This window comes from Trichosurus vulpecula, chromosome 4 (genome assembly GCF_011100635.1).
Source record: "Trichosurus vulpecula isolate mTriVul1 chromosome 4, mTriVul1.pri, whole genome shotgun sequence".
Lineage (NCBI taxonomy): Eukaryota > Metazoa > Chordata > Mammalia > Diprotodontia > Phalangeridae > Trichosurus > Trichosurus vulpecula.
This window is the reverse complement of record NC_050576.1, coordinates 214,635,855-214,663,632: the sequence shown is the minus strand read 5'-3', so window position 1 is coordinate 214,663,632 and position 27,778 is coordinate 214,635,855. Positions and strand designations below refer to the sequence as shown.

The window sequence follows — 27,778 nt, the reverse complement described above, 5'->3', positions numbered from 1 at the left end:
GCTGCTAGCGGAGTGACAATGTTTCTAAAGGCCATTAATACCTGGGACACCTTGCTGAGCACGACTTTGAATATAGAATTTACATTCAACAATAGGGGTCTTCTGTGTTCTACCCAACTTCTTAGAGGTCATCTTGTATTATTCTACTCATAAAAGGCAACTCTGGACAGAGTATGATTATTTGACCCTGTGTCATATATTCATTCAGTAGCAAGTAGGGTCCAAAAACAGGTGAGCAACTGTTTTTCAGAAGTGGTGTAGAAAATGTGCACTTTGGGGAGCTTGCACCTCCATAGCCTTAATGGTTGTTTGGTATGGCATCCCTGGGTGCCTGCCAAAGACTCCACTCAATCTGGTCTGTATGAACAGAAACCTCTAAAAACATGGGCTCACTAGATCAAAGGGGCCCTATGATAGGATCAGTATTTTCCTGACACAACTTCTTTAGGCGTCTCTGATAAAGCTTCTTTTCCACACAAAACCTGATTGGCTCCGGGTTCCCTGATGCAGATGCCTAGTAGATAGGTGTAAAAAGTCCCAGCCACTTGTAGTCTAGGTCTCTCAGACTTGGTTGGTGCCTGAGACCACACAAGTAACCATATCCTACTGACCTACTGACCAGACACATTATTATTTTGAGATGAGGGAACTCCCATGTCCTGAGAAGCTAAGTGCCATTGTATCCTTGTTGAATATTCTTTCTGTGTGGAGGAAAAAAGTAAACTTTCTCTGTTAAATGTTCAGTGATTTATGAATGCCTCATTTCATCCCAATACTGAACCTGAACTAAGAGGGGTCTAGCATTAGAGCCACAGCTACAATAAGCCTGTGGGGAAAGACTGCTGAATGACACAATATAGGTCTTCCAAGACTATAGACCATTCTGTGCCCCATTTGGAATGGGTAGACTTCTGGGTGACTTAGTAAATGGGTGCAATCAGAATATCTTTATAAATACGAAAAATTCAGTGTGTAGAAGTGAATTTCCCTGAGAATAAAGGTATAAATAGAAGGCTATAATGACTTCTGCCCTATTTTGTCTGTAAGTCACTTAACTCAACTCTTCCCATACAGCACCAAAGGAACCATCACTTGAAAGGAGTTAGGGATTGGGGCATGAGGTCCTTTCCTCTTTCCTTGATAAACAATTCCAAGAATTGTGAAATTGGCATGCATAAAATGAATAAAGTTGCATCATGGTCTTTTCAGACTACTTCATTGAAGAAATAAATTTTTCTAATTGCACTGATGTCATTGATGGCAGCTTGCCAATATTCCAGAGAACATCTTAAGAATAATTGGTTTCTGAGGTGGGCTGGCCATGTAGCAAGAGCAATAAACCAGTGGACTGCTAATATGATACATTGGTATCTATGCAATGACAAGGGATTGGATGAAGGCTGTTACTCTGGATAGACCTGTTTTGGAGAATTTACTGGAGGACATAGATGAAAGCTGCACAAGATGAAATGTTGTGGATGGTTTGCAACCTGTATTATTGGAGGAAGTTCCCACATGGAGATTGTCAGTAAATTAAAGTATCCAAGTACTACTGCCTTAAAATGATTTGTCTGGTTCTGACCATTTCTCTTATGCCTACCTCTGGAGATGACCATGAAATCCCTTGTAGTTTCAGGGTCTATCACATAAAAAGGCTCTGGGTGATTGAGTCTTTCTTCCCACCTCTCCGAACTTTGACTCTCCCCATTGACCTCTCTCTTGGATTCATTTCCCACTGTCTGCTTCTTTCAGTCCTTAGCATTCTGGGAAACTAAGTCCAAGGAAAACAGAATTGTGTTCCAACAGCATGGGCTCTTCCAGTCTTCCTTCTTTGTAGACCTCAAAAGCACACAGAACTTCTGGGTCACATCCAAGCCAGTTCTGTCCCCTGAAATGAGTTCCTCCCATTCTTTATAATTTTTAATCATCATATTTTTTTGTTAGCATTTTTCTGAGCCACTTGAGTTCAGTGGATTATTCCATGATACTTATGAAGCCAAGGTCATGGTAGCACTGCACAGAGAAAAATTATCCCAAGACCACCTGTTCTAATCCTAACCCCAGGAAAGCATCACGAAAATGTGGATTATAAATTTTAAGTGTGAGATTCAGTTGGATGACTCAATATACCTAACTTCTCACAAACGGATGAAACTTTATCTTACCAATGGTGGTAAGTGGAAAGGGAAGAGAAGGGAATAAGCATTTATATGGCACCTACTGTGTGTCAGATATTGTGCTAAGTACTTTGTAAATATTATTTCATTTGATCTTTACAATAGCCCTGTGAGGTAGGTGTTGCTATGATCCACATTTTAGAGTTGAAGGAACTGAGGTAAAAGGAGATTAAGTGACTTGTCCAGGACCACAGCTAGTAAGTGTCTGAAGCTAGATGTAAACTCAGATTTTCCTGACTTCAGGCCCAGTGTTCAATACACTGAGCCATCTGGTTGCCTCAGTAATATTTAGGTCAGTGATATTTTCAAATAGAGTATCCAGGGGGCACTCCTTTATTCCCAAAGGGTTTCTGCTCTGGACTCATATTGGGTTAAGTACTTAGGGGACCCAAAGTGGGGATCACAATTTTCTTGCACTTTGGCTCATTAACGTCCTCCACATCAGAATTCTGGGAAAAATCCTTTAAATAAAGCTTGTGTAGAGAATCTCCTCTAAAATGGACAAACAGGATTTTTCTAGAGAAAAAAGACACTCATTACACAAAGTAAATATAAGGTACAGGACAGTTATTTCTTTCCTCTAACACAAAAGAAAGGCTTAAAACACAAGTTTTAACATAGCTGTTGTCATTCAGTTGCTTTCACCCCTCTTTGACTCTTTGTGTCCATTTGGGGTTTTTCTGGCAAAGATACTACAGTGGTTTTCTACTTCCTTCTCCAGTTCATTTCACAGATGAGGTAACTGAGGCAAACAGGGTTAAGTGACTTGCCCAGGGTCACACAGATAGTAAGTTATCTGAGGCCAGATTTGAAATCAGGAAGATGAGTTTTCTTGACTTCAATTCCAGCATTCTATCCACTGTGTCACCTATCTGCCCCAAACACACAGTTACACATATTTAAAATACAAAACAATAAACTGACTCCTATTATATTCTCCCAAATAGTAAAGGCACTTTGTGGCAGTACAAAATACATATTTCACTTTTCCCTCTCACCTGGGCTATCTTTAAAACTCACAAGTCTAGATCTCCTGGTAAGCCAGAGTATGGCTCAGGATTTCTCGGTCCTTTCTCCTGGCAGTTATATTATCTCTTCCAAGAAGCAGTATAGTTTCAGGAAGCACTTTCTGCTGGACAGTCATCTCTGACTCCGGAACCTCCTATTTCTCAAACTTACAGGTTAATAACTAAGGCTGGGAAATGGCCATCTTTTGGCGATTCTTGTTTGGTGATCTGAACTCAGGTAAATAAACATAAAGCAAGGCAGAAAAGGCAGACAGAGACTTGAGGTCCAATCATGATAGTAGCACCTCTCCCTCATATATACATATACATATATATATATATATATATATAACTTTAAGGTTTATAAAGTGCTTTACATATTATCTGATTTAATTCTCACAACAACATAGTGAGGTAAGTGTAATTATAATCTCCATTTTACAGATGAGGAAACTGAGAATGAAAGAGATTAAGTGACTTGCCCAGGGTCACCTAGTCAATAAATCTATAAAGGTCTGATTTCCAAATTCTGTATCTTCTATACTTTACATCACTCATCTGCCTAATCTATCTAGTCCGGTCAGTCTCAGCTTCACCTGGGTGAACATATGTTCTTTTTTGGAGGCACATGTACTCCAGTTGCAGTGGCCCCTGGAAGGTGAAGAGAAAGAAATATCCTCTTTCTCCTCCAGCTGGAATCCAAGGGAGAGCAGGTATTGACTATGGCTTAACAAAAGGGGTCACTTTCTTTTTTCTTTTAATTTAATATTTTATTCTTTCCCCAATTAACAAATTTTTTTAATTCCTGAGTTCCAAATTCCCTCCCTCCTTTTTTCTCTCCCCCCCATTGAGAAGGCAAGCAATTTTACATAGGTCGTACATGTACAGTCATGCAAAACATATTTCCATGTTAGCCATGTTATAAAAGAAAACAGATAGAAAAATAAATAAAATAAATAAAAAGTATGCATTAATCTGCATTCAGACTCCATCTGTTCTTTCTCTGGAGATGGATAACAATTTTCATCATAAGTCCTTCAGAATTGTCTTAGATCGTTGTATTGCTGAGAAAAGCTAAGTCCTTCACAGCTTATCATCATACAATATTGCTGTTACTATACATGATATTCTCCTGGTTCTGCTCGTTTCACTTTGCATCGTTCATGTACATCTTTCCAGGTCTTTCTGAGAGCATCCTGCTCTCATCATTTCTTGTGGCACAGTCGTATTCCATCACAGTCGCATACAACTCATTCAGCCATTCAAAGGAATCACTTTCAAAGAGGATAGAAGCCATCTCTCTTAATTCCTTAAAGCCCATAGAATTGGCAGTTCTTCCTGGCCAGATTGCCAATGCTCTTTAACATAGCCTCCAATCACAAGACCAATAAAGGATTGCTTTATTCCAAAAGTACGAGTGTGTGACCCTCAGCAAGAAGCCAATGAGTACACCTAGCTCCCGTATCCCTTTTACATAGAGAAGAGTACATTATTATCAGCATCATTTGAGATCCTATTAGGTATAAAGTAATGAGCAAAACCTTTAACAGGACTCATTAGGATCCAGGGAAGACAGATGTAGTTTTTGCCCACCTTGCAAATAACAGTTTAGCATTCCTTCTCTTCTCTAAAGGATATGAGTGGATATGGATTTGGTCATGATCCTGAATGCTGTACTCAGAGGAATCAGGTGATAATCAATGCCTGGTAAGGCAGCAAATGGAATCACTGAAAGCTATCACCAAGATGGACACTAATTTGTGCCATTTGGGGCTGGTGGGATAGGTGAAATGTCCTCCTTGCCAAAGCTAACTTCTCTCCCTGTGCCCTTAATCTCATCTCCTCCAACTCTTGCAGAACTTTGTTTCATTGGTCATTTCTCCCAACTCTCATCTTCAATTTCTCTTTCCCTTGTATCTACCAACAAGCTTAGACCTCCAGAATTTTCTTTCTTCAACTTGCTACCCGCTTAAGTTATCAATCTTTCTCTTTCCTCCCGTTGACTGTTAAACTTCTAGAAAGAGTATTCTACCTTTTCTATCTCCACTTCCTTACCACTCATCAAAGCCATAACCAGGACAGGGTGACCGGTGCTTTGCCAGGCAATAAAATTAAGAGGGTACTGATAGTACAGTATATTCCTTCAGAAGGAAAAAGTAACTTAGTTTAGTGCCTAGTTAGCAAGAATAATTAGTTTAAATGGAAAGCTATTAGTTAACCTATTTCCTTCCCATTTCCCTAGGTGAGCTCCTTCCCAACGCAGTCTTTGTTCTTGACCCTGGCAGATGAACCACATGCAAGGAAAGTGTCCCAGGGTCTTAGTCTCCCCTCAACAAGGCCTTGTGTCCTGAGATCATAGGTTTTGCTCCCAAATGAATTTGTCTTTAAAAAGTTCATTTGTGTGTGCTTTTCTAAATTTTGGTCTGTGTTTTCTTTCACAGAATGACTTATGTGGAAATGTGTTTTGCATTACTACATATGTATAACCTATGTAAAAATGCTTGCCTTCTCAATGAGGGGAAAGGGAGGGAGAGAATTTGGAACTTAAAATTTGAAAAAAAAAAGAATGTTAAAAATTGTTTTTACTTGTAATTGGGGGATAAAATATTAAAAAATAAAGATGAGGAACCTGAAAAAAAAAGTTCATTTGAGCATCTTTTGTGCTCTTACCCCAGGGATCGGAATTGCTAGGTACAACTTTACATCCATTCATTCTTCATCCTCCTGTTGACCACCCCCTCTTCTTTGATACTCTGTCATCCCTTGGCTTTTATGACTATCTTCTTTCCTGTTCTGCTTTGACAAATCTCTCTTAGTTTTCCTTCACTGCTTCCTTTCTCCTTTCATTTCCCAATTGTGGGTATTTATGGGTATCAAGTCTTTATTTTTGACCCTCTTCTCTTCTCTTTCTCTATTCTCTCCTTTGGCAAATTTATCTACCCACATGCCTTCAGTTATCCCCTCTGTGCAAATGACTCCTAAATTTGTATATATAGCCCTTATCTATTCCCTGGGCTCCAAGCTTGAATTTCAAACTGCCTGCATATCTTTATGGCACCTCAAACGCAGTAAATCCAAAACTGGACTCACCATCTTTTCTCCAAAGTTTGTCTCTCCTTTTAACTCCCCTATTTCAGTGGATAGTATGGCCATTCTTCCAGTTACCCAGGCTTAAAACTAGGAAGTAATTTTTGACTCTTCTTTCCCTCCTCTCCTATTCACCCACTTAGTTGCCAAGTTTTGTCAATCCTATCTTCACTACATCTGTAGCATCTATCTTGCTTTCCAGTTCCATTGTCACCACTACTTGGGGCTCTCCCTTCTCACTATTAAAACACTCTCCTAACTAACCTCCCTGACTCTAATTTCTCCCCTCTCCAATTCATACTTCACACAGCTGCCAAAGTAATCCTTCCAATATATAGGTCTGATCACATCACTCCCCTGCCCAAATCCTTTAGTAGCTCCCCATAGACTAAAATACAAGTTCTTTACCCTGTATAGGAGGCAAGGCAATAAACACAACATCAGCAACAATTGTGAATATGCCTATGTAGTTCTGTCTCACAAAGTATGAAAGACTGTCCATACGGAAGGTAGAAGAAGTAAAACATTTATTCAGATACCAGAGGACCATATTCCATAACCCGGCAATCTACTCCCACAGCCAGTGAGCCCACTTTATCATAACAGCAAGGAACTTAAAACACAATATTAAAACATAGAGCCTCACCAACCCAAAACCTCTCTGACCCCCTGCTGGGGTCTTTCCACAAAATTCACAGTACAGCTATCACAGGTCGACTTTCTTTACCTCAGCCCAAACTATCATGATGCCCATTAACAGCCATAACTGCTCTCTCTCAGTATTACCTGTGACACAACTTCCTTTTCCTGTCAGTAAGCTCCTCCCGCCACATGTGACTTCGGCTTCCTGTCATGTAAGCAGGTCACATGGCCTACTAATGGGTGGGAAAGATCTTCAAATCTAAATTGCTATTACACCCTGACATTCAAAGCCCTCTATAGTATGCTTCTAACCAAATTGGACTAATAGCTTTCATCCTGTATCACTCTACCCTCCATCACTCCCATGCTTTTGTTCACACTGAACATATCTGGAAAAATGTTCCTACTACCACATATACCCATCTTTGTTCATTAATACTCTTATCATCTTTTAAAGTCCAACCTGGGTGATGCCTCCTCCATGAAACATCCTCTAATCTCCCCAGTCAGAAGTGAACCACCCTCCTTGAATATTTCAGTCCACTTTAACTTCTCCAAAGAATCTAGTCATTTTCTGACAGTTATTAGCATACATCGGCTCTGTTCTATTTCAACTTTGTATCCACAGAACCTAGGACGATATTTTGCACAGAGTAGATGCATAATAAATATCTGTTCGGTTAAAGTAACAGAGTAAGCATTATCTGAAACTCGACAAAATAGAGCTTCCCACAAGAAAAAAAGGGGGGCGGGGGTTTGAAAGCAAGAGAGTTTCACCTGAGGTGAATGCTGGTCCAATGACTGGGTACCAAAGATGTCATAAACCTATTAAGAGATGATCCTCTAATCTTAGGCTTTCCAAGCCAGGCTTTAGGAAGAGTGTCAAGATCCTCTTTGCTATCATCTCTTAAGGGGAAAACCAGTGGGAAACAAAGCTGCACTTTCAAATAAATACATCGGTAGGGTGAGGTTCTTTGGTTTTTTATTATTTAAAAAAAATATGTTACAAAACAATATCATTCATCTTATATTCTTGCTTATTTCCTTTTTTAAAAAATTAAAGTAATAAAAAGTCACTTTATAAAATAATACAAAAGGGTGTGAAAAGGCCTGGGAGGTGAGGATGGAAAGGGACTGAGATGGGACTTCTGGTGGAGTTGAGGAATCCAGTGCTTTAGGCTCTACCCCATGGACCAAAGGCTCTGGGAAGAAAGGTTAGGAAAGGATAATAGGGGAGTCCATGTTGGTGACAGGGGCAGAGCCAGGAGGGGGTCATGAGGATGTTGCTTCATTTGATGGGCAGCCAGGCTCTGGCCAGACTACATTGGAAGCAATGGGAGGAAGAGTTGAGACCAGAGAGCTCAGCCAGGGAAGGGAGGAGGAAGGCAAGTGGAAATGATGGGAACAATATAAGGAAAATGACTATTCCCTCCTAGAATTTTTGATATAGAAAAAGAGGAAAGCCAAGTAGGGTCTGACATGTACCCTAGATTTCTGAATAACAGAGTTCAAAGCGCTCAGAGAAAAGGCTGTGTAGGATCCCGTAGACTAAAATTCTATAGAGGAAATCTGCTCAGGAGGGATGAGATACTCTCAAGAATTTCTTGGTGACGAAAGTCACCAAGGGAAACAATTCTAATGAATAAAAACAGATGTCCAAAGAGAGCAACGTGGATATAGTGTGAACTCACCAGCCAACTGAGATTACATGACACCGTTCCATAAATATGGTGTCAGGAGTGCTAAGGCTCACAAATGGGCTGAGGCTAGCTAGGAAAGTGAAAGATGACCAAAAAAATAGTACAGTTTTTAAAAACCATATTAGGAAAAGGAAGATTAAATAGGATCCAGGATTGCTTCTTGGGGTGTGGGTGGGTGGATGAAATAAAAATAACTTACAACAGAAAGTAGGACTCTCTAATTCCAATTTTCTATGTTCTCTGGCAAAGAGAATGAACTCTGAACTGATAATAACAGAGTAAAAATGACTAACAGAGAGTTGATGTCCAAGAGGAATAAGGAGATAGTAAGAAAATGCCTAGAGTCCTTGATCAATTGAAGTCCTGTCGCCAAAATGGACTCCATCTTTGGGTCCTGAAGGGAGTGCCAGTGATGGCAGAACCATTGTCAACAGTATTTGAAAGACCATGGAAAAAGGGAGAGGTGTCATAGGTCCAAGGAAGGGCAACTGTTATTGCAATCTTCAAAAAAAAAAAAAAGGGAAGAGAACAGTCTGCAGACTATAGGCCAGTAAGTGTGACTTCAATTCCTGGGGAAACTACAAAATAAATCATTAAAGGAATGATCAGTGAATACCTGGAAAAAGGGACAGCAATCACAAAAAGCCAGCATGGCTTCGTCAAGAACAGGTCACGCCAAACAAATGTTACTTCCTTTTTTTTTTGACACAGTTACTGGAACAGCAAATTAGAATGCTACGGATATGATTTACCTAGATTTTAGTCAAGTATTTGATGAAATATCCCATGCTTTTCTTGTGGAAAAGTTGGAGAGATGTGAGTTAGGTAACAATACAATTAAACGGATGCAGAATTGAGTGGCCAAATTCAAAGAGTGGCCCTTCATAGTTCAAAGACAAAATTTAGAAGGAGACATCCAGGGAAGTACCCTAGGGATCGGTTCTTGGCCTCGTCCAATTAAACATTTTTACTGATGACTAGGACAAAGTTATACTTATCAAATTTTTAGGTGACACAAAGCAGGAATTTAAAGACAGCACTCTAAATGACAGGCAGGACCCAAAAAGATAGGCTAGACAGAAACCAATTGGGCGGAATCCAATAAGATTAAATTCAACAGAGATAAATGTAAAGACTCACCTTTCAGCTCAAGAAGTCAACTTCCCAAGGACAGGATGGGGCAAAGGGCATTGTTAGACAACAGTATGTTGGAGAAAGACCTGGAGGTTCTGTTGGACTGCCAGCTCAAGATGAGTTGGCAGTATGAGATGGCAGACAACAAAACTGATAAAATCGTGGCCTACACTGAGAGGAATAAGGCATAAGGAGGGGAGTGAGCCTGTATGCTCTGCCCCTGTCAGACCCTCTCGGGGATTGTGTTCAATGCTCGGTGACATCATTCAGGATGGACTGGATAACATCCAGAGAAGGGTAGCCAAGATGGTAAGAGGACCAGGATTAGTTGAAGGTCCTGGGAATATTTCACCCGGAGAAAAGAAGACTTGCGGTGGGGTTGGGGATGGAGGAAACACATGACAGCTTCAAGTATCTGAAGGGCTGTCATATGGAAGATGGATTAGATGTATTCTGCCTGGCTTCAGTGGGCAGAAACAGAAGCAATGGGAAGAAGTTACAAACAGACAAATTTAGACAACATCAGGAAAAAAAAATTTCCTAACAAAGTTATCTAAAAGTGAAATGGGAAGCCTCAGGAGGGGATAGGTTCCCTTCCTACCCCTGTTGGAGGTCTTGGAGTAGGCTGGATGACCCATATTGAGCATGTTGTAGAGAGAATTCTTTTGGGGGGCATGGGTTAGACTGGCCACTGAGGACCCTTCCAACTCTGAACATTCTGTGATTCCAAGTGTCTCCAGGAGGGGGGAGAGGTGGCTTAGGGCTCTGTTGGCCCCAGTGGGACACATGTGGGGCATCAGGCACAGAGCAAGAATGTGAGCCTCATGGTGTGAAGTGAGGTGGAAGAAAGGAGGGAGGCAAAGGGTCTGCAGGGGGTCACCCTCTCCTGTGCTGGCCATGAGTCATTTCCACTTCCTGACTTCATTTAGCTCCCACTGCTAAGCATCCCCAACAGCTTGCTGGGCTCTAACCCCTGCTGCTGGGCCATTTTCTGTACATCGAAGCCCATGTGCATGAGGAACTGGATTATGTTCATCTCTTGTCCTGTGAACTGGTCTCGGATGGTGGGACAGGAGGGGTTACAGTGGGGCCAGGGGCAGTTGTCAATGAGGTGGACGGGACAGCCCTTCAGAGGGGGTGCTTTGCCATTTTTGTTGCTCTCATGAAGACTTCGGTCCCAGCAGTGGAGCGCTCGAGGCAGTGAGGTACCCTTCACCTGAATGTCTGTCCAGTGGCTGCAAAGATTGAGGCATACAGGTAAGTGGGGGAGGGGGTGGAAGAAAGCTGGGTGAGGAGAAGAGGCAGAGAGAAACGTACGGTTTAAGCCCTCACATACAGTAGGTAGAACTGAACTGAATTATTGCACTGAGACACTTACTTTCGGATGATGATCTCATGGGACAGGCAGGCAGGGGCAAAGCTAGCCCTGTGTTGGGGAAGAGAGATATGATCAGTGATTATCGGTCACCCACTGGTGCCGACTTCAACCCCCTTCTCCCTACAATGTACCCAGATGTCCATTCTGTCATCCAAGTTCTTCTGCCTGCCTCTCAAGCCCTTCCACCAGCTCTTTGCCCCCTACATGTAGAATCATAGACTTAGGGCTGGAAGGTCCACTTTGGAGGTAACCTAGTCCAATGCCCTCATTTTACAGACAGGGAAAGAGAGGTAGAATGACTGGCTTCATTTCACACTTGGGTACTCGGACTCCGAACCCAGCATGCTTTATGTTCCACCACACTGTTACCAACTTCATTTTCTGTTGCTTTTCTACATAGATCTTTTTTTCCAGTTAGAGGCAGTGGGGGGATTCAGCCACTTGGCATGGGCTCAGTAGAACCAGTACCTAATTTTAGGCTGAGTTAAGGGTTGTTAGCGGGGGCGGGGCCTGCACCCACCATGTCATCGGCGGTGGCGGCGCCTTGGCTCAGTCCGGTTGTTAATTCATTTGAATCCCACCACTGGTTAGAGGCTACTAGGTGGTGCAACTGATAGAGTACTGGGCCTTAGAGTCAAGAGGAGCTAAGTTCAAAACCAGTCTCAGACACTTACTATCTGTGTGATCCTGAGCAAGTCTGCCTCAGTTACCCCAACTGTAAAACAGGGATAGTAATAGCAACCCTCCTAGGGATTTTTTGAGAATCAAATGAGGGAATATTTGTAAAATGCTTAGCACAATGGGGCGGCTGAGTGGCACAGTGGACAGAGCATTGGCCTCAAGTTCAAATCCAGCCTCAGATCTGTATTACCTGTGTGACCCTGGGCAAGTCACTTAACCCAGATTGCCTCCAAAAAAGCATTTAGCACAATGCCTGGCACATAGTAGGCACTTAATAAATTCTTATTTCCTTTCATTCATATGAATCTGCTTACTGGCCTCCACAGATGAATTTTGTTTTCTTACATCGATGCTTTTGCACATGTTATTCCCCACAATAGGCATACCCTTCCTCGCCTTCTTTCCCTAATCCAGTGTTCTTTACCACCTTCGAATTTCTGTTCAAGATCCATTTCCTCCTGAAGGCCTTCTCTGACTTACCCTGCCTAACCACATTCCTTTACTCTGGACCTCGCTCAGCCCTTCTGTAGGCACTCACTAAGTACTAGTTTCATATCTTCTCACTTCATTTGCTTTGAGTTCTCACATAATCTAAAAGGTTGTAGGCTACTTGAGGACAGAAATTGTTTGGTTTTTGTCTGTTTTCCAACACAGTGCCTTATATGCAATAGGTACTTAATAAATCTCTGTTGAACTTGTTGAATTGAATCGGGAACACATGATATAGTGCTTACTATGTGCCAAGAACTGTGCCAAGAGTTTTTACGAATATCACCTCATTTGGTCTTCAGAATCCTGGGAGGTTCAAATGTTGTTGGGGCAGCTAGGGGACACCATAGTGTATAGAGTTGTGGGCCTTTTCCTGAGTTCAAATTTGACCCCAGATACTGTGTGTCTGTGTCACTGTGTGACCTTGGGCAAGTCACTTAGCCCTGTTTGCTTCAGTTTCCTCAACTGTAAAATGAGCTGAAGAAGGAAATGGCAAACCACTCCAGTATCTCTGCCCAAAAAAAAAACCCCAACCCCAAACCCCCAAGTGGCATCCAAAGAGTCAAACATGACCGAAAATGACTGAATAATACAGAATCTCATTTGATCTTCTTGACAACTCTGTTGCTATTAAAACCCCCATTTTACAGTTGAGGAAACTGAGGCAAACAGAGGTTAAGTGATTTACCCAGGGTCCTACAGCTAAGAAACAGCTGAGGCTAGATTTAACCTCAGGTCTTTCCTGACTCCAAGTCTAGCACTTCATCCATCCAGATGATTGAGAGAGAATGATTCGAGAGACTTTCCTAACCAGGGTACTCAGCACAGAACACCTGCCACCACCACTCTGTCTCAATTTAGGGCAAATATTTAACATCCCTGAAGATTCCTGCTTCCTCTGCTTGACTACTTAGGAATTCAATGGTGGATGATCTGGGCATGGTGTCTAGGAGACTAGGGTCAGCCACCCCTATGTCCTTCCAGGCCCTGCCCCTTCCATGTGTGTCCTCCCCCTATGCTGAAGACACTTACGACACATCTTTGAGTGTATTCCGAAGTTCCCGGCCAAGGTTCTGGATGTAGAGCCATTGCCCTTCCTGAACAGGCTGCCCGGTCAGATGCACGTTGTCCACAGTCAATTGGGCTTCATCGAAGAGCCACTGTACCACGAACACAGGGCCTAGGACAAGGCAGGGACATATACTGGCTCAGAGTACAGTCTATCCCCCCCTGTGCCCCCCTCCTAGATACCCTCCTGCTTTTCTCAGGGGTAACTCCAGGTATTCCCCCCTTATCCCCTACTAACCTTCTCCTACCCTAGTATTAGTGGTGGGAAGTTCTCATTGTCCTCTGCCTACAACTCAAATTATTCCCACCTTTGAGACCGTGCTCCTGCTCCATACCCTTCTTTTGGAAGGTCTTCCCAACTTCTTTCAGAAAAGGTGCATCCTCTCCTTGCTTCACGTCTGACTGTGAAGACTCATCTGCTCAGGAAGTTTACTCCATTTTGATTGCTTCTTTGTCCTGCATCCCCCCCCTCCCCATTTATGTACACAAACCCAATTTTCCCTTGTTTTAGGCTACAGAACCTTAGCAGCATAGAAAATCTGAACTAGATCATATCTGATCTAATGCATTCTCTTTATTTGACAGATGTGGAAATAGAGGCAAAGAGGTCACACAACTAGGTAAGTGGTAGAACTGAGACTTAAAACCCAGGCTTGGGACTCTAAATTCAAGAGTTCTTTCCATTCTACCACAACACCTCTCTTACACACACACACACACACACACACACACACACACACACACACACACACGATATTAGCTCTGAAAGGAAACTTAAAGAATGAGTGGCTTAAGGGGAGAGAATTTGGAACTCAAAGTTTTAAAAACAGATGTTCAAAAACAAAAAAAAAAGTTTTTGCATACAACTAGAAAATAAGATACACAGGCAATGGGGTGTAGAAATTTATCTTGCCCTACAAGAAAGGAAGGGAAAAGGGGATAGGAGGGGAGTGGGGTGACAGAAGGAAGGGCTGACTGGGGAACAGGGCAACCAGAATATATGCCATCTTGGAGTGGGGGGGAGGGTAGAAATGGGGAGAAAATTTGTAACTCAAACTCAAAATCAATGCTCAAAACTAAATATATTAAATAAAAAAAGGGGGGGGAAAAGAATGAGTGGCTTAATACCATGGGGGTATTGGAGTCAGCTCTAACTGGCTTATTGGAGCCGATTGTTAAATTTTCAGTGTGAGTCTCGAATACGTAATCACTACAAATCAGGGACTGTGTTGCTTGTGCTCAGCCCAAGTGCAGTAGAAGGCTCAGGGAATAAAGTCACCACCAGGCTGCTAGCCAATTAATATTAATAACAATAACTGGCATTTATATAGTACTTCAAGGTTTGCAAAGGGCTTCACACCTAGTATCTCATTTGAGCCTTAAGCTCTAATTCCTCCTAAGACATCCTGAGTAGCTGGCATTCAGCCCCTGCTTAAACACCTCCATCCACAGGGGGCTGATGGACAGCTCCAAGTGCTAGCAACTTCTCCTTTGTAGATATGCATGAACTCCTTTGAGGCATATTGGCCTCCTCAACCAAATAGTTCACATCCTATCTCAGCTAATTCTTGGCCATGTGACCCTGGGCAGTGGACAAATCCTCTGAGCCTTAACTTCCTTAAGAGAGAAATGGGGACCCTAATGCCTATAGTACTGACCTTGCAGGGGGATAGTGAACTTCAAATGATAATGTATACAAAAGGGCTTTACAAACTTTAAAGTACTATGTCTATGTCAGTTATTGATAGTGATGAAAAAAAAACAATTATAATAAACTTTCTAAGGCTATAAATTGGAGAAGGTACAGATCTCTATTGGGTTCCTCATTTGGAGCTCCCTACAGCAATCAAATCACATGTCCCATTAAAAAAAAGGATAAAAAATTAGTGTGGGGGCAGCTAGTGGACTGGCCCTGGAGTCAGCAGGACCCAAGTTGAAACCCTGCCTCAGATGTTTATTAGCTGTGTGACCCTGGGCAAGTCACTTAACCCCGATTACCTCCACACACACAAAGAGTATGTCCCAGTGGGTAGAAGACTAGTGTTATAATAATTAGGAAGACCTGGGTTCAAGTTCTGTCCCTGGCATATACTTTCTGTGTGGCCAAAGGTAAGTCATTTAACCTTTTCGATAAGTTATAGATGTTATAGATGAGTTACAGTTATAGATGTTATAGATGAATTGCCTAGGTACCTCGATGGAGGGAGTTTTCACTCTGGGCATTCCTTCTACACCGAGGAAATTACAGGTCCAGATTAAAATAAGACAAAACAAAACAATCCTCATGCACCAAAGAAATAAAACAAAACAAAACCTAGGCTGTCAGCTCCCTGAGTATAGGGACCAAGTCTTTTCCTTCCTCTGTATCCCTTAGACAATGCCCACAGTGAGTACTGATTCTGTGCTGACTATGAACCCCACTTCACATTCCCAGGACTCGATTTCTCAACTGCTTACTTCTACTCTGAATTTTCAAGGGGAGAAAATGGGGATTTTGGCGTCTTTTGCAATCATGCCTCCTCCTAAGCCCCAAGCTCCCACCCCCACTCACAGCGCAGGGTAGGGTAGATTTTGTATCCGAAGAAGCAGTTCCACTCCTCGCCTTCCTTGAACTGTAGCCGGCAGCGCTCGGGGACGACCCCGTTCCAGTACCTGGAAGGCCAGGAGCTTTGGAATCAGGCCAGCTCTTGACAACCTCTTCCAATACCTCAACTGTGGGATGGGGGAAGGAGGATCCCACATGGGGTGACAGGTACTTTTCCCTCTAGTCAACTCTGCCCACCTGGACTCATGCCACTATGACTGGAAGTGATAGATCTGCCATTCCATGGGCACTCACCTCCCATCACTGGTACTCTCCCAAACCCAAAGAACTCAACCGTTGGAATTTGTACCTGATTCAGCCTTTAGTACTGCTAACAGTCTCCCTCTAGGCTCTCATCCCTGATCTAGACTGGAAATGCAAGGCATTCCCAACTCCTAGCCCTGGCTTGGGGTATCATCCTTCAAGCCCCAGCTGCACTATGGGCTAGGTGGGTCCTCGGTATTGGGGAACAGGGGATCAAAAGGCAGTAATGTCTGAATCTAAGGAAGGGGAAGGGGTCTGGGCACCTGAAGCAGGGTGTCAATAACTTGGGGAGGGGAGGTGAAGGAGGGCAGTGGAGGCTGTCACCTGATCCCTCGTCGGATGGCTTCAGTGGGTGCACAGGTGATGGTGTCAATGCAGTCTGTTCGGCGGTACTGCCTGTTGTCCAGGAACCACCCAGAGTCAGCCAGGCCCCGAACTTGGATGGCTGAATAGCCCAACTCTTCTAACTGCTCTGCAACCCGGTCCACATTCAGAAGAACCCCAGTGCCCCCAGCACTGTGAGTGAGGGAAAAGACACATGGGTAGGTATAAAGCCAAACATGTAAGCAGGATCATTTCTAGAAAGGTCATTTAGCTCTGGGGTCATTGCATAGTTTGATGCCATTTATTTTAAGAGAGCCACTGGAAAGGGCCCTGAATTTGGCAACGATGGTCCTAGAATTGAATCCTGAGTGGATCTGCTACTAACTACCCATGTGAATTGGGACACATCACTTTCCATCACTGAGCCTGTCTCTCTCTGTAAAATGATAGGATTGGATAAATGTCTCCAAGAAGAGATATAAGAAGAGGTCACCGCCCCATTCCTTTGCAGAGGTAAGAGAGCCATAGATGTGGACACATTTTCAGACTTTTAAGACGTATTCATCAGTTTTCCTGATTTTTTTCTCTTCTTTTTCTTTTAAAAACAGTGTTACATGAGATGGCTCTTGGATGGGGGGGAGGGGGAAGGGATCCTGGGAGAAATTCTGGTAAAGTAAAAAAATCAGTTGGCCAACAAGCATTTATTAAATGTCTACTATGACATGCGAGGCACTGCACTAAGCATTGAGAATACAAATACAAAAACAAAACAAAAACCACAACCCAACAACAAATGTATCCACAAAATTAATTTTTTAAAAAATAAAAGGAATAGACAACTCTAACTGCAATGATTTTATGATCTCTCTCTCTCTCTCTTCGTTACTTCCATCCCATACTCTTGCAGAGGGTATTCATGTTTAGTATTACAATTCTTCTCTGAAGTAAGGCAGCATGGGACAGTGGAAGGAGGACCATCCTGGGAATGGGGAGACCTGGATTCTAGTCTTAGCTCTCAGCCACCACCAGTATCCCTTCTTCTGGGCCCCTTTTCTCATTTGCAAAATCAGGGAGTTGAATTGGGTGATCTCTAAAGTCCTGGGAAAATCTCAAGTGCCAGGAGCAAGCCCTCACCATTTTCAAGGGAGCACATACTCCTAAAACTAGAGTTCACAAACTGTGGTTCACTGTAGCTCCGCAAACCCAAAACTATAGGTCGCTAACCCCAACTGGTACGCTCACCTAGAATAGTTAGCCAGTTGGCCCAAATAACTCAAAACAGGGGCTTTTATTGGGATGGCATCAAAAGAATGGTAGTAACAAATATAATAAATGGAACAGGTACCTTTCAAAAAAAAATAATAGTCCTGCAAAGCAAAATATTTGAATTTCGGCCAAACAGAGTCCTTCCCCTTACCTTTATCTCAATCCTTTGTTCTCTACCCCATCTTCCCTGCCCCAGTTGAATGCGATGCCTGGGATGGTCATATATTCTGTCCCCTCCACTGTGTTAGCCTCATGTTCCTCTCCCTGGTACTCACCTGCTTCCAGCCAGCAGCAGTACCTTGGCACTGGTCAACCCTTTGCCCAGGAGTTCTCGAACCACCTCCTGGATAATAAGGGCCCCCATGAAAGCATATTCATCTGTAAATCAAAGGAAGTATCTCTGCTTTAGGAAAGCATTTTTGTTTATTGGGCAAGGAGAGAATGAGGTCTGGGCTTCATTCATTAAAGTTAGGCTATCCCTCACTTGGAAAACTGTTTTCTCTGGGAATTTCCAGTCTGGTGGGCAAGGCCAGACTAGGATTCCCATATCTTAAAGATGAAACCATGTCTATTCAGTAAGGAGAACTGTGCCCCACAAAATTCAGGGCCTCTGATGAGCCCCTTGCCTAAAAGGGGAAGATGGTACTAGGGACAAATACCCAGGGAGATATTGAAGGGATTTAAGACTAGGGGAATCAGGGCTGGTTTAGAATAACCATGGGTCCCCCTATGACCACGAAGGTAAGGAAGGAGAAAAAAAAGGAGAGAAGGAAAGGGACAGAAGAAGGGGAAGAGAACTCACTGGTTTCAGATTTGGAGGAGGCTCCACTCCAGACATCACTGGAACAATAGGGGATAAAGCTGCAAAAGACAAAGTTGGTAAGACTGGCAAAAAGCAGTATTTCCCCATTCCAAACTGACACCTTCCCTGGGAAGCTTTTCTGTTGGGCATGTATCAAAAATTTCTCAGTGCTGTGACTCCATCCCATCTCCCCCAGGGAATAATCCTCATCCCTCATACTTATCCCTTACACCATGTTGGCATTCCACCAGTGTGGATTCTCCTCTGGTTGAGATGAGAGGATACCAGTACCTAGATGGGAGGGGAGAAAACCAGTGAGAGTGAGTGTGGAGATGTATTGGCACTACAGGGAGAGGTCACCTTGGGCCCTGGGGATAGTGAGGTATTCGAACAAGTGGTACCTCCATCCTAAGACAAACACTAACTGTGTAAGGATGAGAAAACAGAGAGTCAAGTCACTTTGTGTCTTTGCTTCATTATCATTATCAAAGGGTGTTTGGTAATCTTGTAAAAAGTTTAGGAAATATGGGAGGTTAGGAGTAACAGAGAAGGGCTTTGCAGATAGGGATTGCTTCTCTGAGGATCTGAGGAGAAGCCCTTTTAGACAGAATAGTTTAAGAAGTTGGGGCAGCTAGGTGGTGCAGTGAGTAGAGCACTGGCCCTGGAATCAAGAGGACCTGAGTTCAAATCTGGCCTTAGACACTTGACACACTTACTAGCTGTGTGACCTTGGGCAAGTCACTTAACCCCAATTGCCCTGCCTTCCCCCCTCCAAAAAAAAAAAGAAGTTAATGATGAGAGTACTTCTCATTTCTTTAGAGCAAAGACCTCACGATGTAAGGTGCTTCCTTTTCACAACTGTAAAAATTGATAGAATTGATAGAATCATAGCAAGTCAGCAACAGAGGTGAAAGAGAAGCCAGGGAGTCAGGCTAGACAGTGGGAAGTCACTTAGTACCAACCCTTCTTCAGGGAGAGAAGAGAGGGAAGGGCCAGGCAGGGGAGATAGACAATGGAGCTGAGGTTTGGATAGGGAAAAAGGAGAACAGGGTAGGGGTCCAAGGAGAATGGTGGGAGGGAAGATGAGGGCTATTAAGGAGAGGCCATATGAAAAACAGGGTGCCGGAAAAGACAGCCATGCAAAATTAAAGGGGGTGTGTGTGACTGCTGACCTGTGCGAGTTCTGGGCCAGTCTTTGGAGCTCATAAGGCGCCTCATGGTGTCATAGCGAGAATCACAGTTCTCCCGGTTAAAGCAATACCAGCCACCTGCCAGATCAGACACTTATTCAATACCCTGTGGTTTGGGCCAGCCACCCGACCCTCATTCAACAGGACCCTCCCTCACTCTCATTCTTCACCCTCTTTGGATTCCCCGGTTCCTAGAGTCTTTTCTTCCTCCCTTTTCCTACCCCCTTCTTCTCACCCCCACCCCCGCCTCTACCCCCAAGACCCACCTTCCAGAAAGAGCAACCAGCGCCGGCTGCCCTTAGACTCCTTGAGGTAGTAGCTGTAAAAGAAATAGGGATGGCAAGTCAACTAGGTTTTCCCTGCCCCTCTGCAACTCTGGGATGCCAGGTAAGAAAGGGTTATTCCACCTGTCACTAAGGCAGGGCAGTCTTGTGCCACATGGGGGCGCAAGAAACTAGGTAAACTTGTAGCCAAGCTGAAGCTTAAAAACTCTGGGAAGAGCAAGGATTTGGAAAGAACAGAAATAAGTCTCCTGGGGCTAGTCTTAGGGAAGAAGTTAGGGCAGGTCCAGGTTCCTTACACCCACGGAGGGCCGAGCCAGCTCAAAGGAAGGGTTGTCGAGGGAAGACAAAAGGGTGTTACTGTTCTAATGAAAAGAACCCTGGAGAGGCAATCCAAAACTTTTGTTCCCATGCCAGCTCGGAAACAAACTACCTGTGACCTTGGGCAATTCATTTGACCTCTATGGCCCCGTTTCTTTAGCTATAAAATAAAGATGATAATACCTTGCTCTTCATGCCCTACACTCATGATGGAAATTTGAGAATACTTTAAAAAGTTGTGTTCCACATCGCAGCATTGTCACTAGGGGAAGGAGGCAAGGGGCGCACATGCATTAACCTCCATCCACCCTGGAGTAAAAACTGAAGAAGGGAAGAGTGATTTGAGTATCTCAGTCAGTCAGAGGTATAGTTAGGAAGGACTAACATAGTCCCAAGAGAAGGAAAGTCGGGGGAGATAGAGTGGAAAAGAATGAAGGGGAATTAGAGTAGGAAAGAGGACTAGGGTAGGGAATCCTGGTTCCGCTTTGCTCACTGACCTCATCCCCACCCTCTCCCTCATGGCTGCTCCTCTGTTGTGTCCCATGCTGTTGCCATGTGTATGTCCAGTCTTTTCTCTTCCCTTCCACCCCTACCCCCATCAGCCAGGGATCTCTGCCAGGTCAGTGACAGTGTCTCCTCCTCACCCCCAGTACCCAAGGCTGTGCACTTCATGGGGTTGATAGACATTTGGTAAACAGCTGTTGATCATGGCTGTCACTCATTTGCTGCATAATCTTCAGCAAGTTACTTTACCTTTGAACCTCATTTTCTGGCTGTGGATTCTTGTCCTAGTTTCCCTCTGTTCTCCTCTCCCTCCCACCCCCAAATACACACAGTCGTGCTCTCTCACCCTAGAGGGAAAATAATGTCCCCAGTGTCAGTTGCACAGTGTCAGACTCCAATTCAACAAACTCAAGAGTTTACACGGTGCTGGGCACTGGGGGTACAATCAATGGGTCCCCTTCTTTTTCTGGGTATTTGTTAGCCAAACCAGGTGGACTTCAGACAAGGGGGTGCCCCTGTGGCTGACTTTCTTCTCTATAGTGCTCTCATTTCTTCATATGGAAAGGGACCTGAACTTATTCCTAAGGTATCTTGGAACCCTTTCTGTGAAGCATCTGACGTTCTTGCAGGGAAACTGAGTGATTAGTTCTCTTCCCTCATTAATCTTTTTTTGGGGGTGCCATGTATTGGAGAAGACAAAGGAGAATGAGTAGATTCAAGCCTTCTGATACTTTAACATCCGGGGCTCCTTGCGCTGAAGCGGATTCTGAGGCTTTAAAGTTTAGGGTCTTTCCCTAAGTATCATTAGCTGGAGAAAGTCTGAAGGATGTCTTTCTATCTGGAGTCTTCTCCAGGAAAAGGGATGGACTTAGGAGCAGAGGGGAGAGGGCTCCCCCTCACTTTCTCCCCCCTCCTTCTTGGGGGTAAAAACTCCAGGGTCTCTAAAGGAAAAGAAGACCAAAGTCTTCTGCTACTACAAAATGGATTGGGGGGTGGGTGGGTGGAGGGAAGAGGAGAATGTATGGGGGGGGTGGAGTGGGGGCAGAGACTTCGGTGTGGGATGGGCCGAGATCCTGCTTCTGTTCTCTCGTAGTTTCCTTGGAAGAGAGAAGGCTGAGACTGAGAGGGGAGAGAAAGCTGAAACGGCGTCCACCTGCTGCTGAAAGGAGAGGAGTTGGGAGAGGTCTGCAAACTTGGGAGAGGCGAATGTGCAACCGCTCGAGACCCAATGCCCCTGGAGAGATCAGGGTCGTGGGACTAGGGTGTGAGGGAAGAGGAGAGAGAAAGAGAGGGTTCAGGCTCTGGAGTCACTTACCCGGCGGGGCTGCCGTCATTACAGGTCACCGAAGTATTGAGCAGGAGGTGAAGCCGCAAGTCCTCATCCAGCTTTTGAGCGGAACAGGGATACAAGGACTGCGCCAGGCTCTTGATCTGGGACATGAAGCTGTCCATGTTGCCCTCCACGGCCGTGAAGTCCAGTGGGAAGCTCTCCACTGGCTGCCCAGCTACCTCGCCCAGCTCGCGGCCAGGAAGCGCCTGGGGTTGGGGCTGGGGCTGGGGCTGAGACGGAGGCGGCTGCTGCTGCTGTTGCTGCTGCTGCTGCTGCTGCTGCTGACCACGCCGTCTCCAGGTTTTCCTTCCCTCGCTGCCGGGGCCCCAGTGCAATAAGCCCAGAAGCAGCAGCACTCGCACCGCTCTTTGGCCCATGCCAGCGCTGGTCCTGTCTTTTCGGGGCCACCTGCAGGGGAAGCGGATCAGCGGGTGAGCCCCAGCGGACTTTGAAATCCGAACCGGGGCGCCGCAGGGTCGGTGGATCCCCGGCTGTAGTCCCACTGCCCTGGACTGGGCTCTGGGCTCCGGCCTGATCCCTGCTCTTCCGAAGAGACTGTCCTTCCCGGGGTGTCCAGACCCACTCTGCCCCACCGTGTCGCCGGTGGGCTCTGGACGCTGCTCTGGCTGCTAGGCGTCGAAGCGATCTCCGTGGCCCCGGGGCCCGGTCCCCTCGCCCCCAACTGTGCCTGAGCACAGGGTAGCCTCTACTTGGGCTGGGCTGGGTTGGGCTGGGCTGGGCTGGGCTAGGCTATCCCAGGCAGATGCTTACTCTCTCCCCGCACCCTGCTCCCCGCTCCGCGTCTAGAGGAGGGCAGTTCTGGGTCTGGGTGCTTTGGCTCGGTCCCGCTCCAATGAGCGGCGGGGGCAGAGCCTGGGCGTAGTTTGCGGGGCCCGCGGCTGTCCCGGTGCCCACGCGTTAGATGTACAGCCACCGCCTCCCCGGCCTTCACGGAGCTCAGGGGCGGGGGTGTGGGGGGTGTGTGTCTGGGATGGGGGTGGCGGGGGAGGCGGTGATCTCGCTTTTTTCTAGGCGGAGGCATCGTCTTTTCTTCCCAAACCGCAAACATGACAGAGGGGGCCTGGATTACCCCGCCGTGACCGCCGGAGGCGCTCCCGGCCCCGGCTTGGTGTGGGGCAGCGCGGCTGTGGCTCCCAGCGCTGCCACAGCGGCTCCCATTAAGGGAAAGCCAGCCAGGCGCCTTTCCCTTTCCCCGCCCCTTCCTCCCCCCCACGGGGGGGCGGGGGGAGAAGTAAGGAGGGGATTGTTTTTACTGGGGGGGGGAGTCACCTGCGGAAAGGAAATTAGCTCCCCCCCCTCCACCTCCACTCTCTGGAACAGCTAAAAGCTGGCGGTAAAAAAACATCGCCCAGGGCGGGACAAGGCTTGGAGACTGGAGATCGCTGGGGCTGCATCCCAGTTCATTCCTCTCACCTCAAATTTGGAGAGCGGTCCCTGAAAGGTTGAGGGAGGGCACAGCTGGAGAGCGCACCTGGAGCAACAGGACAATGACATCCCTGGAATCCTCTGTTCTCCCCCCAGCCCCCTCCCCACTTCTGCCAGCCTACCCAAGCGCAGCGCGGGCAGCACCTGGGGCCGCTGGCATGTTCAAAGCGCCTGCAACATCTGGAGGGTGGGGGTGGTTCGCTGCCTTAGCTCGTGGGTCTTCTAGGCTTGAAGATTCCGCTTAGAGCGGTGCTCCCCAGGGCTGCGAACCCTCGTCCCCGCCCCCATTTGCCTATCGGGATTCGGGATTCGGCTCCTGGGACGGTCTCCTGTCACCCCTGCCCAACCACCCTGGACGTGATAGGAGTCCCTAGTTCCTGGCTCACCAGAGCCCCAAGCTCACCGCTGGCTGTACCCTGCACGGAGTTGCCCTGCTGATGGGGTTCCCAGGCCACTGGCTTTCTCCTTCCCTCCCTCTCTCATCTACCCCCCTTCCCGGCTCCACTCTCCCCTCTGGCGCTGGCGGACAGCCTCTGGGGACTTTTATCTAGCCAGGGCCCCCGGATCAAAGCGACGGCTGCCACGAGTGTCTCTGAGTGTTGAGGGTGTGTGTGGGGGGGCGGGGAGAAGTAATAGGCATCTGAGCCAGAATGGGGAGTGGGAGGGGGAGAGAGTGGACAGGTGTGGCTAGGAGCGAGGGTGCTGGGGGTGTGGGGGGAGGCTCCCTCAGGTTACCTCCTAATCCCCATGAGAACGAGCCAGGATCTGCCTGAGCTGAATCTTAGCAAAGGTTTTTTTTCTTTTTTGGGGGGGGCATGTTGGAAACCCCTAAAGCCAATGATATAGAGAACTGTTATTTGATACTACTCAGTACCCTCTGACCTTTTGTCCTCTCTTAATTGACTTCGAGGAATCTTCCCCCCCCACCTCCCCACCCCCCGTCCTCAGAATTCATTGCCATGGGATCCAAAATTTATAGTTGGGAAGGAGGAACCTTAGAGGTCATCTAGTCCAACTATCTCGTTTTACAGATAAGGAAAACTGAGGTCCAGAAAGGTTGAGTGATTTGTCCAAAGCCACTCTGTTAGTAAATGGCAGATCTAGAATTAGAATCCAGATCTGACCCCAAATCCTGTGCTCTTTCCACGAGGTCACACAAGGTAGATAGCACGTGGCAGAGCTGGGCTTTCATCTGACCTTTGACCCTGGGACAATGCAATGGAAAGAACACTGGGCTAGAAGCTGGGAGGGCTGTTACCAACTCTAAGTGACCTTAGCCAAACTCTTTCTCCTCCCATTAAGTAAATTATGGATTTTGGGATGGACAGTCCCTAAGGGGCCCCACCCCATTTCCTCCAGCTCTAACATTTATGGATTTATTGTGCATATAGCATGCCTAGGGGTGGCTAGGTGGCAGGGTAGATCTAGTACTGGGCCTAGAGTCAGGAAGCCCAGTCTCAGACACTCACTAGCTGTGTGACCCTGGGCAAGTCACTTAGCCGGTACTGTTTGCCTCAGTTTCCTCATTTGTAAAATGAGCTGGTAGAGGAAATGGCAAACCACTCCAGTATCTTTACTGAGAAATCCCCAGATGGGATCAGGAAGAGTCAGAGGACACTGAACTGCACATGTAGGAAAAGTTGACAGTAGTGGAGACACTATTACTTTCTTCCCGACTCTTCATGACACTGGAGTACATTAATCCCAGGAACCAGGCACGTTAAGTGTTTAATAGTTTAGTTAGTCATCACTACTCCCTTAATTTACTTAGCATAACACTTAAAATGTTTTTTGTACTTTTGTTTTCACATCACTGTCATTTCACAAAATATCCCTCCCCCCAACTCCATCCAAAATGCCATCTCTTATTATAAATAATAAAAAAAGAAAGGGGAGAGGTTAAAGCATTTTTAGTATCAACTAAATTCTAACAGTGTATGCAGTATTCTACACCCATAGTCTAACTTTTTATCAAATGAGATAACTACACTTTGCAAACCTTAAAGTACTACATAAATGCTAACTATCATTATTAGCTATTATTAAGGAAGGGAAGTGCATTTTCAAGTCCATAAATCTGGTCATTATAATTGCACAAACATTCAGTTCCATCTTCTTTGTTGTCAGTCTTTCCCATTTGTGTTGTTGTTCAGTCATGTTCAACTTTTCATGACCTCATTTGGGGTTTTCTTGGCAAAGATGCTGGAGTGGTTTGCCATTTCCTTCTCTGGCTCATTTTACAGATGAGGAAACTGATGAGGAAAACAGGATTAAGTGACTTGCCCAGGGTCACACAGCTAGTAAGTGTCCGAGGCTGGATTTGAACTCGAGTCTTTCTGATTCCAGGCCTGGTGCTCTGTCCACTAGGCCATCTAATTGCCCTGCATTGTTTACAACTATTACGTTGTTATAGTTATTGGGTGTATTGTTTTCCTGGTTCTGCTTACTTTGCATTACTCCACTTAAAGTCTTCTCAAGCTGTATTCTTCATATTCCTTGCCTTTTACAGTAAAATAATATTTTGTTACATTTATGGTCCACGGTTTGTTTAGCCATTTTTCAATCAATGGGCACCTACTTTGCTTCTGCAAAAAGTACTACTATAAATATTTCAAAGTATATGGCAACTTTTTTTCTATTTTGATTTCCTGGAGATATATACCTAGCAGAAGGATCTCTGGGTCACTGGGTAGAGCACGTGGTGAATCACTTGCAGACTTCAGCAAAGTTGAACAATGCTAGGGACAAAGATTGAAACAATGAATTGAATTGAAACAATGACCCTTTCAGATGCAAATTGAGGAAACTGAGGCTTTTGGTAACAAGAAAAGCAGAGAAAGGACCTTGCTCTAGGTCACAGGCAGAATGTCTTAGTGCTTTACCCACCCCCCCCACCTCCACCCCCCACCCCCGCCACCGCCCCAAAGCCTTTTTCATTTACATTAAACCAACAGGAATCTGGGAAAACAGTGGATGGTCACCATAAGTTAGGATGAGGTCTCTCATGAAGAAAACCTGTCTCTGAGTCAGGAAAAATTATGGGATAGGAAAAGCTATACCTCTTCCATTCTCCAAGTGACCAGCCACAAACCTCTGAGTCAAGGCCCTAGGGGAACAGAGCTGGAGAGAGAATTCTGAGCTAAGGATCTGCTTCCCTTTTCAGAAAAAGCACAGTAATACCCAGACAGACCATGAGGCTGGAGGCAGTGGCGCTCAGGGAATCCATCAGATCAGTCAGTCTAAACAAAGATACCAGGGAGTCAGACCAGCACCACAACACCATATCTAGTATTGAGCTTTGTGAAGACTCTCTGGAGAGGCCTTCCATTTCTGGAGTTGCACCATGTCTTCCATACTACTTTTGTACTGTAAGTTTGAACCCACTCTCTCCTCAAGGATTGTCTATTTCTGGGAAAGTGTGTCCAAGTTTTGAGAGGTGTACTTTGTAACTACCCTTCTTGTTATACTTTAGTAAATGTTTTTTTCTAAGACCTAACTGAGTCTACTGGCTGGGAAGAACACTGGTGAGCCATGTGAAATACAGTGTTAGTGGTAGACTTCCTTAGGGTGAGCCTCAGAACCTGAGGTAGAAATCGCCCCTGCCAGTGCCAAGCAGAGGGGTGAACCCAGAGGGAGTGCTACATTGGGCACAATCCCAAATCGCTTTCCAGAATTATTGGAACGGATCACTCAGCTCCACCAACAGTGTAGTTTAGCAAATTACTTTCACATACGTTATGGATCACAGATTTAAATCTGGAAGGTTATGTGACTCACCCAAGGTCACTAAGGCAATAAGTACCAGAGGTAGAATTTGAACCCAGGTCTTCTGATTCCAGAATCACCATTTTTTTCTACTGCCTCCCTATTTCATTTGCTCCTCCCTGGAGGAACAAATACATATACATACACACACACACATACACACACACACACACACACACACATACACCCCCATATATGTATTTCCTGGTTCTGCTTACTTTGCCTTATTTCACTTATATGTGTGTGTATGTGTTTGTATACATATGTATGTACATAGAGATGTGTGTGCATGTATGCATATCTATATATACATAAACATACATATGTATATCTGTATA

General features: G+C 45.3%; 1 protein-coding gene across 1 annotated transcript; it reads right to left on the bottom strand.

The window, feature by feature from the left end:
- Positions 1–7,878: 7,878 nt before the first annotated feature.
- NOTUM (notum, palmitoleoyl-protein carboxylesterase) lies at positions 7,879–23,002 on the bottom strand. Its single transcript, XM_036756661.1, has 11 exons — positions 22,215–23,002; positions 20,060–20,112; positions 19,776–19,871; positions 18,834–18,894; positions 18,604–18,662; positions 18,077–18,179; positions 16,536–16,727; positions 15,915–16,015; positions 13,328–13,475; positions 11,126–11,173; positions 7,879–10,982 (listed from the first exon to the last, which is right to left on the bottom strand). The coding sequence occupies exons 1-11, from the start codon at positions 22,604–22,606 to the stop codon at positions 10,673–10,675; spliced, it is 1,563 nt and encodes a 520-aa protein (XP_036612556.1). The 5' UTR covers positions 22,607–23,002; the 3' UTR covers positions 7,879–10,672.
- Positions 23,003–27,778: the final 4,776 nt, after the last annotated feature.